Source organism: Pituophis catenifer, unplaced genomic scaffold, assembly GCF_029215685.1.
Source record: "Pituophis catenifer annectens isolate HBS135680 unplaced genomic scaffold, rPitCat1.0.hap2 SCAF_3, whole genome shotgun sequence".
NCBI lineage: Eukaryota > Metazoa > Chordata > Lepidosauria > Squamata > Colubridae > Pituophis > Pituophis catenifer.
The window spans coordinates 23,864,031-23,879,146 of record NW_027256883.1 but is presented as its reverse complement, the minus strand read 5'-3'; the positions used below and the strand labels follow the sequence as shown (position 1 = coordinate 23,879,146).

Here is a 15,116-nt window from a genome sequence, read left to right as displayed (position 1 = left end):
TAAAAAATGTGTGCATAGGTTTTATTGTGTCTCTGTGCGTATAACTTGCAGAAGTCACATTCCCCTCACAAAAAATGTGGCACTGTTAGGATAAGGGGAAAAAAAGTACTATATAAACTCTTAAGTGCCTCTTAAAAAGATACTCCAGTTAATTAATTAATTTTCCATCTGCATTTATTCAAGATTCTCACATACAAATAACTCTTGCAGAGAACTACTCAAAATTGCATTCACATTCACTTTCCTCCTTTCAGCAAGGAAAGACAATAAAGACAAGAAATGTGATAGAAACTAAGTAGTGGAAATGCTGCTATTTTTGAGAATACCTTTTTCTTACCCAATACGAAAACCTGCTACTGCTGCTGCTGCTTAAAACAGGAATGACTAAGTGGCTGAAATGTGTTGGTTTTTCCTTCCCTCTTTTGTTTCCGCCTTTCATTTGCCTGTATCAATTTTGCTTCCTCTTTTTTTTGTCCTTTCCTTCCTTTGACCTAAGGACTCAACAACACACAAAATATTTTTCTCTCTAGATTTTCCTCATGACAGTAAAAGCATAAAGTAAAAACATATATCAATTCTCCAATCTGTACTAGATATAACTCGATCCATATCCTGCCTTTGTGCCTCTTTTTCCTTCCTCTGACACTTTCTATGGTAAACTGAATAAAAGTCAAGAGTTTTAACATAATTTTCCAAAATAAATACTTCTGAATATCTGCAAGCCTAAAGGAGAAAAAACCAAATTGATCTTATAAGCAAATGATAATTGGTTTTATTTATGTGTTTGATTCTTAATTTCATTATATATGCATATACATATACAGACAGACAGACAGACAGACAGACAGACAGATAGATAGATAGATAGATAGATAGATAGATAGATAGATAGATAGATAGATAGATGATAGATAGATATAATATTATATTTAGGAATGATATTCTTGAAATATTTCTTTCTGGGCTGCTACATAGGCTTCAGTCTATTTAGGGGTGGGTGTGTGTGTGGGTGTGTGTGTGTGTGTGTGTGTGTGTGTGTGTGTGAGAGAGAGAGAGAGAGAGAGAGAGAGAGAGAGAGAGAGAGAGAGAGAGAGAGAGAGAGATTCCCAAACTTATTTATTATGTATTTGTTAAATCTACCTTTACTGTCGTATACATCTCAAACAGTATATATAGCACCTCTTTCTGCTTCTTCAGAGCTGTATAACCCTTTCAAATGCAAGCAATTCATATCTGCAGAAATGCACAGGAATCTTTCCTTTTTAGGGACAGCATCTTGAAAAAAAATAGGTTTTTATATTGATAACTTCATAACCATAATTTCATAAAATCTTGGAAATATGTAACGTGATATCATTTGTGGCATGATTTATAAATTACTGCTTTTTTAAAAATGTTTTATATTATGTGAAAATATAACTGCTGAAATGTTAAGTTTATACTAAGATTCATTAAAGACAGTTCTAGTCAATTAAACAATTTAAATACAAAATTATCTTACAGTACCATTTTACAATATTTCTGAATTATGGCTAAAACTTCCTTTTTCACAGCAATAACTTCTATATATTGGTATAATGTTAACTAGGCAAAACTGTTTTTCCTTAAATATTATATTTCCCAGGAATTTACAATTTTTCAGTGGTTTATAAGAAAGCTGAATGTGTTTGTTAGACTTTAACAGAAATACTCAGTATTCATTAAGTAATGAAGTGATTAGATCACTTCTAGACATAATTTGAAAAGATTTGGTTTATTTTTGCAGGAAGTTTGATTATTTTCTCCTTATCTTAGGGAACTGTCACCGGTGTGCTCCTAGTGACACCAAACAATATAATGTTCGATCCACATAAAACAGATCCATTGGTTCAACAAAATGGCTGTGAAGAATATGGCATCATGTGTCCAATGGAAGAAGTGATGTCAGCTGCTATGTATAAAGATGCAGATGGCAAAATAAAGGATTTGTTACCCATGTAAGATAGATTAGTGTATGTATGTGTACACATCTCTATCTCTCTGTGTGGAAGTCAAATGAAAAAAAATTGCATTTGCATTTGCATGGTAGCTGTATTAGTTACATTAATCATCAAATCACCCTATGTTGCCTTCTTGAGGCAAAAGAAAACCCCACCCCACTGCTTTTATGGACTTTTGGGACAAAGAGGTTTGGAATCACTACTTATACCATAGCTTTTAAAGTTAGCACAATTTTGCTTTCTATCCAAAAGCATTAAAAACCAGTGTTTATGAGGGGATTACTAGTCATTGAATCTAAATTAATATTTCATTTTATTTTTAGAAAGTTATTTAGATATGTTTTCTGATTTGACATGTTACCAGATTCTCATATTATCTACATGGATTTGTGACCAGCTTCATTAATCACTTTAAATAAAATATTGGTTGTTTTTGTGACACAATAATTATGTATAAGTAGGACTTTGTTTTATTGATTTAGCATGAAATTCTCCATGCAAATTCTTCTCCATAGAATGTGCCCCAAATAATGGTTTCTTTAAAAGCCTGTAAATACAAAAATAAAATTTGGAAAATAAACCTGCAGAAGTTAAATTATCTACGGCTACTACAACAAGAATGAGGAATTCTGTCCCTCATAAGGTAGCTCAACGAGTTACCTATGTTTGTATATAAGACTATTCTATAAAAGAAAAGAATCCTTTCTTGAGCTAAAGGTGGGCTAGAAATTAAGCTTTCTCCATTGTACCCCACACATTATGGAATACAATGCCCATAGAGGTGTGTCTGGCTCTCTCTTTTCTAACATTCAAGATTTTAAAAACCATCCTTTTTAAATAGGCTTATGGTACCTAGCTATTTTAAGTGCCATCCTGTTTATTTGTATTCGTTTTTTATGTATTTATTAAACACAACTGGGATATATCTTTATTTTATTGTACACCACTCAGGCTCATAGAATTAGTATTATAGACACTTTTGCAATGAATAAATCTTGTCCACTGCTAATGGGTGGGAGGTGGGGGGGTGTTCTCTACAGAGATATGTTGTATAACTGCTTAACGAATAATTAACAAACTGGTTCTATTAAAATGATCCCAGTTTTAAAAAAAAGTTATGTGCATTTTGTTTTCTCAGGTTATAACACAGAGGTCTTCTTTACTTTTTAGTGATGTAGGTCAGTTATCTGTAAAAGATCTCTGCCACTTCAAGAAAATTACCAGAAGTAATACTGATGAAATGGAATTAAGAATGAGAGATACAGGAAATGATAGTGCCAGTACTGCTCCAAGGAGTACAGAAGAATCTCTATCAGAAGATGTTTTCACTGAGTCTGAACTGTCTCCTATACGGGAAGAGCTTCTGGATGATCTTCGACAAGACAAATCTTCTGGAGCTTCATCTGAATCGGTCCAGACAGTAAACCATACTGGTGGAGAACACGTAAAGGATATTTCAGACTCTGTTAATAATATTGGGGATGTAAACTCCAGTGGAGAACAGCCTTTGAATGATGGCAGTACTTCTGTTAAAGATACTGTGGACTCAAAAGCAGCGGAGAAAGCAATAAAAGAAGTTCAGAATATTGTAGAAGGATCTATTTCTGATGCTGAAGCACAACGTGGAACATGTCAGGAACCTGTAGAAGGAAATGTACCAGAGGGTGAGCAGCATTTGGATTCTGAAAAAACTGATTCTCAAAAAGAGGCCACAAATGAAGGGGAAACTGTGAAACTGCCAACTCAAGAGTCTGAGACAGATACAGAGATGCTGCGGAAGCTTTGGAAGACCCATACTATGCAACAAACCAAACAGCAACGGGATACCATCCACCAGGAAGTGCATAAAGAAATGAAACACAAAATGGCAACAGTAGATGGAACTATAGAAGGTAAGAGTTTAAAGTTAATATAGTATAACCATAAAATTCCTCAATAAATCTTAATTATTCTTTGTTCACATGGTTGGAAAAAATATTGTTATATTCCCAATTTTATTGTAATCAAAATGCATATGGGATAATGCAAAATGTACTATTTCTGAAGGATCTGATTTCTGTGAGAGAAAGCAAAAGACGGCCAGTGTTAACTTTTAGCACCATTTTTCTACCACTGTATTGTGAAGGGTCTTGTCACTCTTGATAATCCACAAGAATCATTATAAATCATCATCTTCCATCAATTCAGAATCCAATCTGGGTTGGTCCTGGTGACCTGGCTGGCTAACCAACTGGTATAAACAATAAAAACAGGTTATACACAAAAATATAAAAACCATCAGTAATCAGTTTAAAAACACAGAATCATAATCAGCTGCAGACTTCATTTACGTTAGCTCAGTGCAGCCATTGGAAGAACTCCCCATCGTTGCTGGAGCAAGCATGGTGGCAGAGCCATGCGTTCAAGGCCTTCCTAGAGGCTTAGGGGACAAATCTAAGATCAGGGAGGGATAATGTTCCATAGGGCAGTCCATGGCAGCAAAGAGTCTCTTCTTGGAACCCACCATCTCTTTTGTAGATTTGACACGTAACATGGCTCTCCTGGTTCTGGATGTTTTATTGATACAATCTATTCGCTGCTTCTGTTATCTTCCTTGCTACAACCCTTGCCTGAAATTCCATCATCACACTTATAAAATATGTCAGTTTCTGCTTGCTTCTGCTTGTTAATCCTTGCTTCTTATTTTTCCAGAACTTATTGGTGGTTCTTGAAGTCCATGGTATTCTTAGTAACCTGTCTCTATATCCATAATTCAAAAAATTTCCCTTCTATGTGTTGGTCATTTTCAGTACCCAGTTTTCTAACTATTTCTCCATTATTAGTGGCAAAATCATAGCTTTAACTATTTGGTATCTATTGTCAGAAACATCTTTATTTTTGAATTATGTACACATTCAAAATTTTTGAATTATGTATAAATTTTGCACAAACTTTAAATGAATTAAAAGAGTTTAAATTATTAGAATAAATTAGAGGTAAATAGAGGATAGGAATCCTTTTCATTCCAGTCTCATTGCCTTCCATATTTTGAACCACTTTCCCCCCCAAACTTAATGTCTTTTTGTCTGGGTACCCCAAACTTAATTTCTTAAAGTAGTTTGTTGTTTATGATAAAGGTTCCTCAAAAGAATAATCATATGTACTGGCATGCCTTTCAGACTTAATATATATATTATTTTACATAATTTATACAAAGGTTATGCTGTATAAATAAAGCAAAGGTATATGTTAAGTTCTCTTGTTCTCTCCATTAATCATGTTACATTTCTAGATCATGTAACACTTACTTGTATTGTTGACAAAGAGCTGTTAGCACTTTAACTGCCTCTTATGCCATTAAAGTGTTTAATGGATGTTTCATCTGGGCCTGGTATTTTTGATTGCTGGTTTATTGCCTCCCATAACTTACTTTGCAGTGTGACTGTTTCTGAATATGCCGTATTGTTTTTACAAATGTTTCTGTTTTTTAGTGCCAATTTTAAATATTTTTAATAGTTTTTCCATCTCCCCATAAGCAAAACTTATCTAATTAGCATAGCTTCCACATTTATGTTTAATTAGTTCCACCTTTAACCATAAATTTCTTATGAAATGCTACGGTGCTAAAAGTATTCTGTTTCTGAAAGTTACTTGTGTCAGTGTTAATAGAATATGATTGCAGTAAGTAATGATACACATAGCAATATGTTTCCTGGATAATATTAGTTATTAGGACTTTTTAAATCTATATTTTGTATTTAAAGACATTAATCATCATGAAGTGGCTTCATGCTTTTGTATTCAGGCTTAGCCCCTCCCCTTCACATGAAATTCCTTTCTTCCAGAACAAAACACACAAACACTTAGAGCAATTTGTGAGAGCAGGTGATTTGGAAGTTTGGAACACTGCAGGTGATTTGATATCTGAGAGGACCATTCTTTAGAAATGTTTCTTCTGCTGGCCAATTGTTTAGCCCCTCAAGATAGACAAGGGTCAAGAAACAAGCACAGCAAGAGAGTCCAGGAATATTCTTCATTATTAATTTATGGAGTAGAATAACAAAAACTTGAAAACTGACAAATTTCTCTCTGCCCCGTTTTAAAATCAGGGTGGTGTTATTTTTAGTTCTTTCTCAAGCTTTTGTTTCTTTCCCAGAACCTTTTATCAAAGTCTCCCCTTAACAATGTCAGGTCTACATTCCTTTGTGCTGATTAACATTGTATAAATGATCATGCAATATTTGTTGTATGGGCATATATCTTAAAGGTCAATGGAGATAACTTTAGTCACGGTAGCTTATATAATTGTAGATAGAGAGCAGGAACTGATTTGTTGCATCATACGTTGTAATGGATAGTCAGGCAACTGGGGGTTGGGCCGTAGGAAGCATAGCTGCTAATGTAAGGTAATTTGTTTAATAAAGGAAAACAAGTGGCTGCAAACTTCCTATGCTTAAATGTTTGCATCCACTTGTTTTCTCCCCCCCCCCCAATAGGTTGGGGCTTAAGAGATAAAGTCAATATTTTAAGTCGTGCAAAATACTGGTTTTGCTACAGTTCTCCCAAAATAAGAAATATGGGCCTGATTTTAAGGATTTGTGGTTTCATGGGTGTCTTAAGTCTCTGCTGTGGTTTGATGAATCCATTTCACTATTTACTTTCCAGATTTGAGATCTGAAGCTTTCGGATTACAGGAGGTATAAACAGAGAGCTAGATGTTAATATGTAGCCTTCTTAACTACAGATTGTGCACCTGTGCTATAATAGCTAGTTAACATTAAGCAGAATAACAATATCTAATCAGTTTTTAAAGATACACCCAAATTTATCCAGTAATTAATTTAATATTTAATAATTAGCAAAGCAAAATTGCCAACCACAGTCTGGCATCTTATCTCTTTATAAAAGGTCCTTTAATAAAAGAAAAGAGAAGACATCGATTATACAAGTTTTTGTGTCTCAAAGTGGGCAAGCCAATGCGAAAAACGTTTGTATCACAGGCAAGTGCATTGATGCAGCAATATGCACAAAGAGATAAGAAGCATGAATATTGGTTTGCTGTGCCATCAGAAAGGTAAGATGGATATTTTCTATGTATATTTATTGTAGAGGAAGGCTTTTATCTTTCCATTTCTAAAATGATATTAAAGCTATCTTCATCTTGAGACAATTCCACACCCTTCTGAATTTATTGTCATTGTACATCATGTATACAACGAAATTGGTTAAAGGTTTCAACTATACAAGAAATATTATTTTATTACCTGTTTCTATCAGTTTTCTTAATTCAGTGTGTGGTGTTTTTTTACAGAATTTTTGCTTATTTCTTACTTGGTAGTTTCAGAATTTTTCTTGATATATTCTCTCTATTGAAATTGGCCATTTGTTTTCTAGTAGATTAGATTCAAGTGACCGATATAAAGATCATAGCAGACCTGACTCCTTAACTGTATGAGATACTGTTGCCTTATTGAAATGATTAGCCAAGCAATGGATCATTTATTATGAAATTATATTGGGCTAAGTTTTTTGTACTGTTTTCACAACAATAGTCATTCAAACTTTTGGGTGTTGTGTTCTTGTTAATTGCCTCTTTACAGATAGTCTTTTCTTATCAACCAATCATTCAGCCACCATTCGGCACTGCATTTATGGTATTTATGACTAATCCTTGAAGTTCTGGCCATTAAAGGGTCCTCACAGTCACATCATTGTGATTTGGGCATTTGGCAACTGGCTTGCAGTTGTGACAGTTCAAGTGCCTTGTGGTCAGGTGCTCACCTTTTATGACCTTCTCTGATGGCTTCTCTCGAGCAGAAGCCAGCAAAGAAGGTCACAAGTCACTCTGCTAATTTCACCATAGACTTCCTGTGGTCATGCCAAGCTGTGGCCTGGAAACCTTATTTTTATATCTTTTAACCAGACTGACCAAGTGATGCTGCCAAGCTTCTTTACCAGTTAGTTAAATGTTGGAAATTTGAGAAATTCATGGATAATAAGAGAATCATAATTTCCATAGGTCTGAATCTTTTCTGAAACAGAATGTCTAGAATTACCACTTTCTCATAACAATAGGAAGATTTTTTTTTCTTAATGTGTTTCTCAGAAGCATTTGCCTGGGCACTCTGGGAAAAACATGCCAGACTAGATGAGCAAACATCTGACATGGCCGATTATAAATTCTTAATCTTTGATTTCTAGTATCATGTATTTGAGATAAACAGGTCTTTCCTGTTATGTCTTTTTCTTCTAAAGAAACCCCTTGAATCAAGCTTGATTATGTTGCCTAAATACTAAGCAAGCCATACCCAGCTTAGCTAGTTGTCTAATCCTGCCAACTAGATGTGTTGTCCTCTTCTATTCACTTCTTGTTTTTCCTAATGAAACTAATAAACCCTTTTCAGATTTATAATCTGTTGAGGATGCCATAATCAGTGCTAGCTATGTACTAAGATACTGAAAATATTGTCCACCATAGCTTTAGCTTACATTATAGAATAGACTTTATATGAATATTCTTTCTCTTGATTTTCAAAGAAAAGCATGAGTAACTGACAGTGAAAAGATACAGTGAATTACTACTTAAAAAACAATATTTTCAAGTTTGTACAAATCTGAATGGGTATCAATTTATTTTTCATTTTCCCTTTCAAAGGACTGAACATCTGTATGCATTTTTTGTTCAGTGGAGTCCAGAATTATATACAGAAGATACGGGAGAATCAAATAGAGAGCCAGGATTTATCGTAGTAAAAAAAATTGAAACTCAGGCGGGTGAAGATTCAGTTAATGAAACAGCTGTTAAGGAGTGGGAGGTAAGTAAATGCTAGTTATCAACTTTAGAAAACACAGCATTTGTTTAAAATTGCTTAATTTCTACATGGAGAAGTTTTATCGACTAATGTTGTTAAGTAAAAGTTGCAAATACATGTTTATCTAATGCGTAGATAAGAAATTAACATGCGTAGTTTAATTTTTCTCTGTTGTATAATAGTCTGGGAATCTCAGTGTATAATGCTGTTGGCCTTTTGTGACTAGCAAAGGTCAGGCAGTAGTTACATGTAAACATATGTAACAAATAGTTTGCTTATTTAAACATGTACATCCAAAAGGTTAGGGGTGATTTGAAATACTAACAAGAACAGTAAGCATTTTGTTTACCAATCTTTCATTCCTAAGCAGTTTTTTTTTTTCATGGATTATTGGGAAAGAATTGGACATTTCTCAGCTGTTAATACTGCTTGTTTTCTTACCCAATTCCAGTAAAATAGCTCCATGTTTTTCTCCAATTTACAAACATTATTTCAGACTTTCAGACATGCAATTATTAATTTGAAAAATCAGTATTATCGTAATATACATTATAAGTAGAGCATTTTTGGCTTAAATTATTACTCTTAAAACAGTTTCTACATACATTAATATAGTACAGACAATATTGCAAATAAAAAATAGATACGGATATAATGGGTATTAAATATCAGAAGCCTGGGAAAGTTTCTATTTTCCAAAATAATAATTCAAAAACATACCTTCCTTAATTTGCATTCATATTTTAAACATTATAATTTTATGTACTGTGTAATATTGTGTGACTAGCTTATTGTTCATCTTTATTTTAAAGCCATTTTTCAAAAACAAAATCACAATATTCAGAATAGTAAAAGCAGTTTATAATGAGGTGTTAAAACATAAGCAATTCAATTAACACTTCAGACATAATACAAAAATCACAAATTAAAACAAAGATCCTAGATAATCTTGAATCAAATCAGAAGGTATTAGGCTTGGTGCTAATGGTATCTAAACAAGATTGCATATATTATTTTCGTGAAATTGTGAAATCTTCAATTGCTACTTGAATAATTCAGGAACTAGAACTAGTGTTACGGGGGGGAAAGTGCAGGATGAAGGCCTTGCCCTATGATTCATATTCTTAAGATATCAACAAAAGGCCAACAAAATTGCATATGTAAGAACTGAAGAGATGCCAGACCAACATGTCACTGCAGTAAATGTACCATAAACCACATAAGGCCCAGGAACATACCCAGAATGCATGCATACCAAAGTTCACTGTCTCAAGCCATATAGAGAAGGTACTCCAAAAGATTGTAATCAAGTAGGCAGAGAAGTATACAAGCATGTAGTGAATACAAAATGGTCTGTAAATCATGGTTTCTTAGTTATAGTTTCATAACAACAATAGGAACTTAGAAATAAGTTTAAATAAAAAATTGGTGTACATGGAAAGAGAGTCAACAGTGTCAAAATGCTGGGAACAACCAGGCAATCAAAGACCTGCTCATTTTAATGTATATTGTACACACCAATGGCCAAGTGGCAGAACTTTGATTATGTCAGTCACAGCCATAATTTTGATACCTTGCACAAATGTGTTGCTCCCAATATTCTCATTAACCAGTCAAATAACCATACAACAATCTAGAAGACGCCACATTGTTATGTTTAGCTTGGGTATTTCTCTATTCTGTATATCATCCTGTGACCCAACTATTCAGTTGTCAGGATGCTAAATTTTTAGAATGCTTTTTGAAAATAGAACATGCTTTATTTTAAAGGCATCTTAAAGCTTAAAAGAAGCAAAAAATGCATAGAGTGCATTTGTAAACTTAACCACAGCACATCAACAAAACCAACATTGCACTGATCATTCTTTATATTAACTCTTTGTTTCTTTTAACCATGCTCTGAGATTTTCCTTTGTACTTTAACTTTAGTTGTTCATAGGTCTTTTACTTATATTGAATTTGGGTTGCAATCAGGGGTGGGCAACTATGACCCTTTTATGACTTGTGTTATACCCATGTTAGCTCAGGAATTCTGGGAATATATTTATTTATTTATTGGTTCGATTTATATGCCGCCCTTCTCCAGAGACTCACGGCGCTTTACAATGCATTAAGCAATAGCCTTCATACTTTTGTATATTAGTAGGGCTTTCGGTCCCCCCAAGCGGTGTTCTTTTTTATATAAAGTCAGCTTATTGCCCCCACAAACCGGGTCCTCATTTTACCTACCTCGGAAGGATGGAAGGCTGAGTCAACCTTGAGCCTGGTAAGATTTGAACTTGCAGTAATTGCAGGCAGCTGGCAGCTAAGTGCTACTTTAACAGCGCTTTAGTCCGCTGCTCCACCAAGGCTCCTAATTGAAGTCCACAAGTCATAAAAGGGCCATAGTTGCCCACCTCTGAGTTACAATGCTACTTTATGTTCCTTTTCTTCCAGGATAGATTCATGCCAATTCTTAATTAATTAATTGTTTGCTGGAACAAGATATTCTTGACACCAGTATTTCAACTATTCTTAAATTAGAGGCTTCATCTCAACTTTTATTCTTTTGGATTATTACATTTTTGTAGCTGGTTAACATTTGGACTGGAGCACTGTCCTGATCCATTAATTGCAAGCTTCCTGTTCCTAGTGGCCTCAGTGTGATGCATTTGTTGTTGTTTATTCTTAATTAACCTTGTTAATTAAGATATAAGATATCTTGTTGATAAGATATAAGATATAACTTGTTGTCAGAATCAGTGAATGTAAGGTTTAATTTTCCTTCTAAGCCTTGGTAATATCATTTATTAATCTCGCCCAATATTTTTAGAAACTTCAGAAAAACTTTTTATTAGTACTGGGCTATGGTAATTGAACAAGATTGGTAATAGACATGCTGAGAAGAAAAAGTTCTTCTTTATCATTCTTAATAATATTTAAGACTAGACTATAACTGGGACAAAAAGCTCTTTTTAACCCAACATTAAGCATTTTTGTTTTCTTCATCAAGCTGTTCACAGAAAAGTAACTCAGGGGTCTATGGCTTATTTTGTCTTGTAGCATTTTTTTTTCTACGGTTCCACTGTGGTAGAACTATATAATTAGACATTTGCTTAACAAAAGAGAGAGAAAATTACTGTGTAGCCAAAAAAGTTTGGGGTGGACTTCTGGAGAAGAAATGGTGAACTGAGGACTGCTCTGTTAAAAGCAGAATGCAGCCAAATGAAGAGCTTGTGAGTGGAGAGGCTCTTTGATAATCCTCTCAACATAAGAACACTTAAGATTGACCACAAGTGCTATGGAAATTTTGTTACTTACAAGGCCACAAGACAGCAAAGTTGAAAGTTCTGCAAAACAAGGAAGTAACCATCCTATTGAAAGTGCAATTGGAACCTTCAGAAAGGACTTTGGGGTAGCATAGTTGTTTTTCTAAAATTGCTTGTTAACTGCTTTTTAACTATTAGGAACCTTTGGATTAACAAATCTGAAACCTCCAGGTGAATTTCCTTCATACTTTTAACAAAAAAAGCTTTAAATACAAGTTTAAGGATTTAAAAAACAGAACAGAACAGATAGTGAAAAGGGTATGTAGAAGTTTGATTTTGGAAAGTTACAAAAACACTAAATGTTTGAAATGAAAGAAATTTGGAATTAATGATAAAAATCCTTCCCATGGGAAACGTGTTTTTGTTTTGAATTTTTTTTGAAAAAAAAAACATGATTGGATGAGACTTTAAAATTGGGACAGGATAGGAAACCAGAAGGAAATAAAGATTACAATTAAAGGAGAATACTTAAATTAGTTTTACTAATACAGAATGGAGCAAAATAACATTGGATATATTGGCTAATACTTAAGAACAGTGGACCCAGTAGTTAATTTTAAGAGTGTCTTCTTCTATAGATAGACTGTGTTTAAAAGATGCTACTGAAGAAGGAACAAGTTTCACCAGACTGATCTGAAAGTGGATTTAAAAATGACAGTCTACAAGAATGATACGTAAAAAGATTCTACACAAACAAATGAAACCGTCCACTTTCTTAATAATTAAAAAGGATACACAAATAAACCAAAAGAGTGACCTGGATAAGTTTCTTATATTTGATTTACAAAAGAGATTTATTAAAGCTTTGAAAGCCTTGTGTGAGAAGAGTCAAAGAAAAAATGAAATTGAATGTAAGACATTATTTGAAGGAACTAAGGATCAAGATTGTTAAAAGTATAAGGGAGGAATATAAAGTTGGCTTATTTGATCAAGGTTAAAATACATGTGTTGTTATCTCTGATAACCCTTAATAGAATTTGGATCTACAAAGTAGTTCTAAATATTGCCTGGGGCCTGTATTATGATGCACAAATGAATCACAAGGTTTGTGGAATATCATAATTTAATTGTTACTTGCTGTTAGAAAGCCATAATTACATAAAATGCATATGCATTGATATAAACTAATGTTGTCCTAAAGAAGATGTGGATCTCTGTTTAATAATAACGAGATTATTTTATTATCTCGTGCAATTCATGTGACTGTGGAACTTTTCCCCCTTGAAATATTCTAAAGCAAGCAAGAGGAGCAGAATTTTTTTTAACCATTCTCATGAGGCTGCCAAATGTATAGGGAACAGCCAATATACCATCTGATATTCTATCACAGTTGGAAGACTTCCTTTCTGCTTCTAGAATACATTACAAAATGTAGGCTTCTGTGGAAGAGGAGATGGCACTTTTTTTTCTATATGCAAAATTAAAAGAAAAAAAAAAACACCAGCATTTCTATTTAGTTTGCTACCAGCGGTTTTCGATACATGTATTCACACACATGAAAAGAGCAAGGAATGGCAGGCTTGGCTTTAATAGAAGATGGATCCTAGTGAAATATGTTTGCTGTCCAGAGAGAAAGCTCAAATATCAAGGACACTCACTGATTAATAGCGGGAAAAGTCTGACTTCTAATTAAACCTTTTTACAGAGGCTTAAGGAGATTTAAACACCATTTATCATTCTGGAGCAGGAAACCTGTGTTCCTCCAGATGTTGCTGAAGAAAATTTCAGACAGTATGACGAATGGTAATATATGTGGGGGGTTGTGGTTCACAACAATTGCAGGTTAAAGAAAATTAAGTGAATTCAACAGAAGAAAAGGTTTGCATTGATACAGTTCTTCTTCTCTAATTTTTGAAGTCTAGGTCTAATTGGTGGTATAAAGGCATATTTGCAGCATTGTTTCATACTTCAAGAACTGTAGTAATACATACAGTTCTCATCAGCTGAGTTATTTTTTCCCATGTGGAAATATGGAAATATGAAAGATTACATTTGTTTGAACTTGTCATTCAGAAAAAAATAATTGAACTGTAAGGGTTATCCATTAATAGCAGTTAATCACAACAAAAGCTATTCTCGTTGAATGCATGTAAACAAGCATTGTTTCTTTTATTTTTAAATATAAAAAGGATTAGTTCTGATAAATTTCTCTTTCGATTCTAAAAGAGTATTGTGTCTCTTTAAACTTTTTTGCTCTTTAAGCACTTTAGTGCACTGCAACCTCCCTTGAATATAGAAACGTCTCTGTTGTGCTTTTCATGGTAATGACACACCCCAGGATGAACACTCTGCTCACTCATTAGTTGTTTATCCTGTCAATCAATTCAATGCAACTAGCACGATGTTCTGTCTGCAAGGAGAGCTTTGCTGTGCCTGGAATTAAAAGCAGATAGTATGCTGGGGAGAAATGCTCATGTGAAGCTAAAATTAATGTGATTATTTTTTTTCAAAGGAACTAATTTTTGCTATGACAAGAAAGGAAGAAAGCATCACTCAATGAGAAATAAATAGACTTTGGTAATTCCTTGAGAAATATTTTGAGAAATATTTATGTAATTGTTACTATAGTGCTATTGTAATCAGTAATGATCCCTGCTTTTTCTTTTAATATTCATTATAGATCAGACTTTTAGAATCTCTGATTAAGAAACAGCAATTTAAAACTTTACTATTTTAATTTAAAAGTTGGAGTTTAAAATGATCTGATTTAAAACAATGTAATTGTGGTAGATTCCATGGGCAAATATATTTTGGGAAGTTTCTTACACTAACTTGCCTATTCTTTTATATTGTTGACATGGCGCAGTATTAATGTCAGATAATTTGCAATTTTATATGCTTTCCAGGTGTTAATATGAGATGTGAATAATCTGTGAGTTTATACATTGTAATACACAGGATGTTTTTTATTCTATTGAGTCTTTTTTTTAAAAAAAATGGAAATACAATACAGCCTGTGGTTAATTATCTGTCTACTTCTGTGGGTTGCATGTTCTTTGACTCCCAAAAAGTGGAACAAAATTTCATCTGGAATATTG

The 15,116-nt window shown here is 33.6% G+C and overlaps 1 protein-coding gene across 1 annotated transcript in view; it reads left to right on the top strand.

Moving 5' to 3' along the window:
- The window catches only part of OXR1 (oxidation resistance 1), a 189,707-nt gene that overhangs the window by 153,272 nt on the left and 21,319 nt on the right, over nucleotides 1–15,116 (top strand). The window contains exons 7-10 of the mRNA XM_070940378.1: nucleotides 1,795–1,976; nucleotides 3,150–3,871; nucleotides 6,867–7,032; nucleotides 8,614–8,773. Coding sequence (XP_070796479.1) covers nucleotides 1,795–1,976; nucleotides 3,150–3,871; nucleotides 6,867–7,032; nucleotides 8,614–8,773 — 1,230 coding nt within the window. The remainder of the gene's footprint in view (nucleotides 1–1,794; nucleotides 1,977–3,149; nucleotides 3,872–6,866; nucleotides 7,033–8,613; nucleotides 8,774–15,116) is intronic.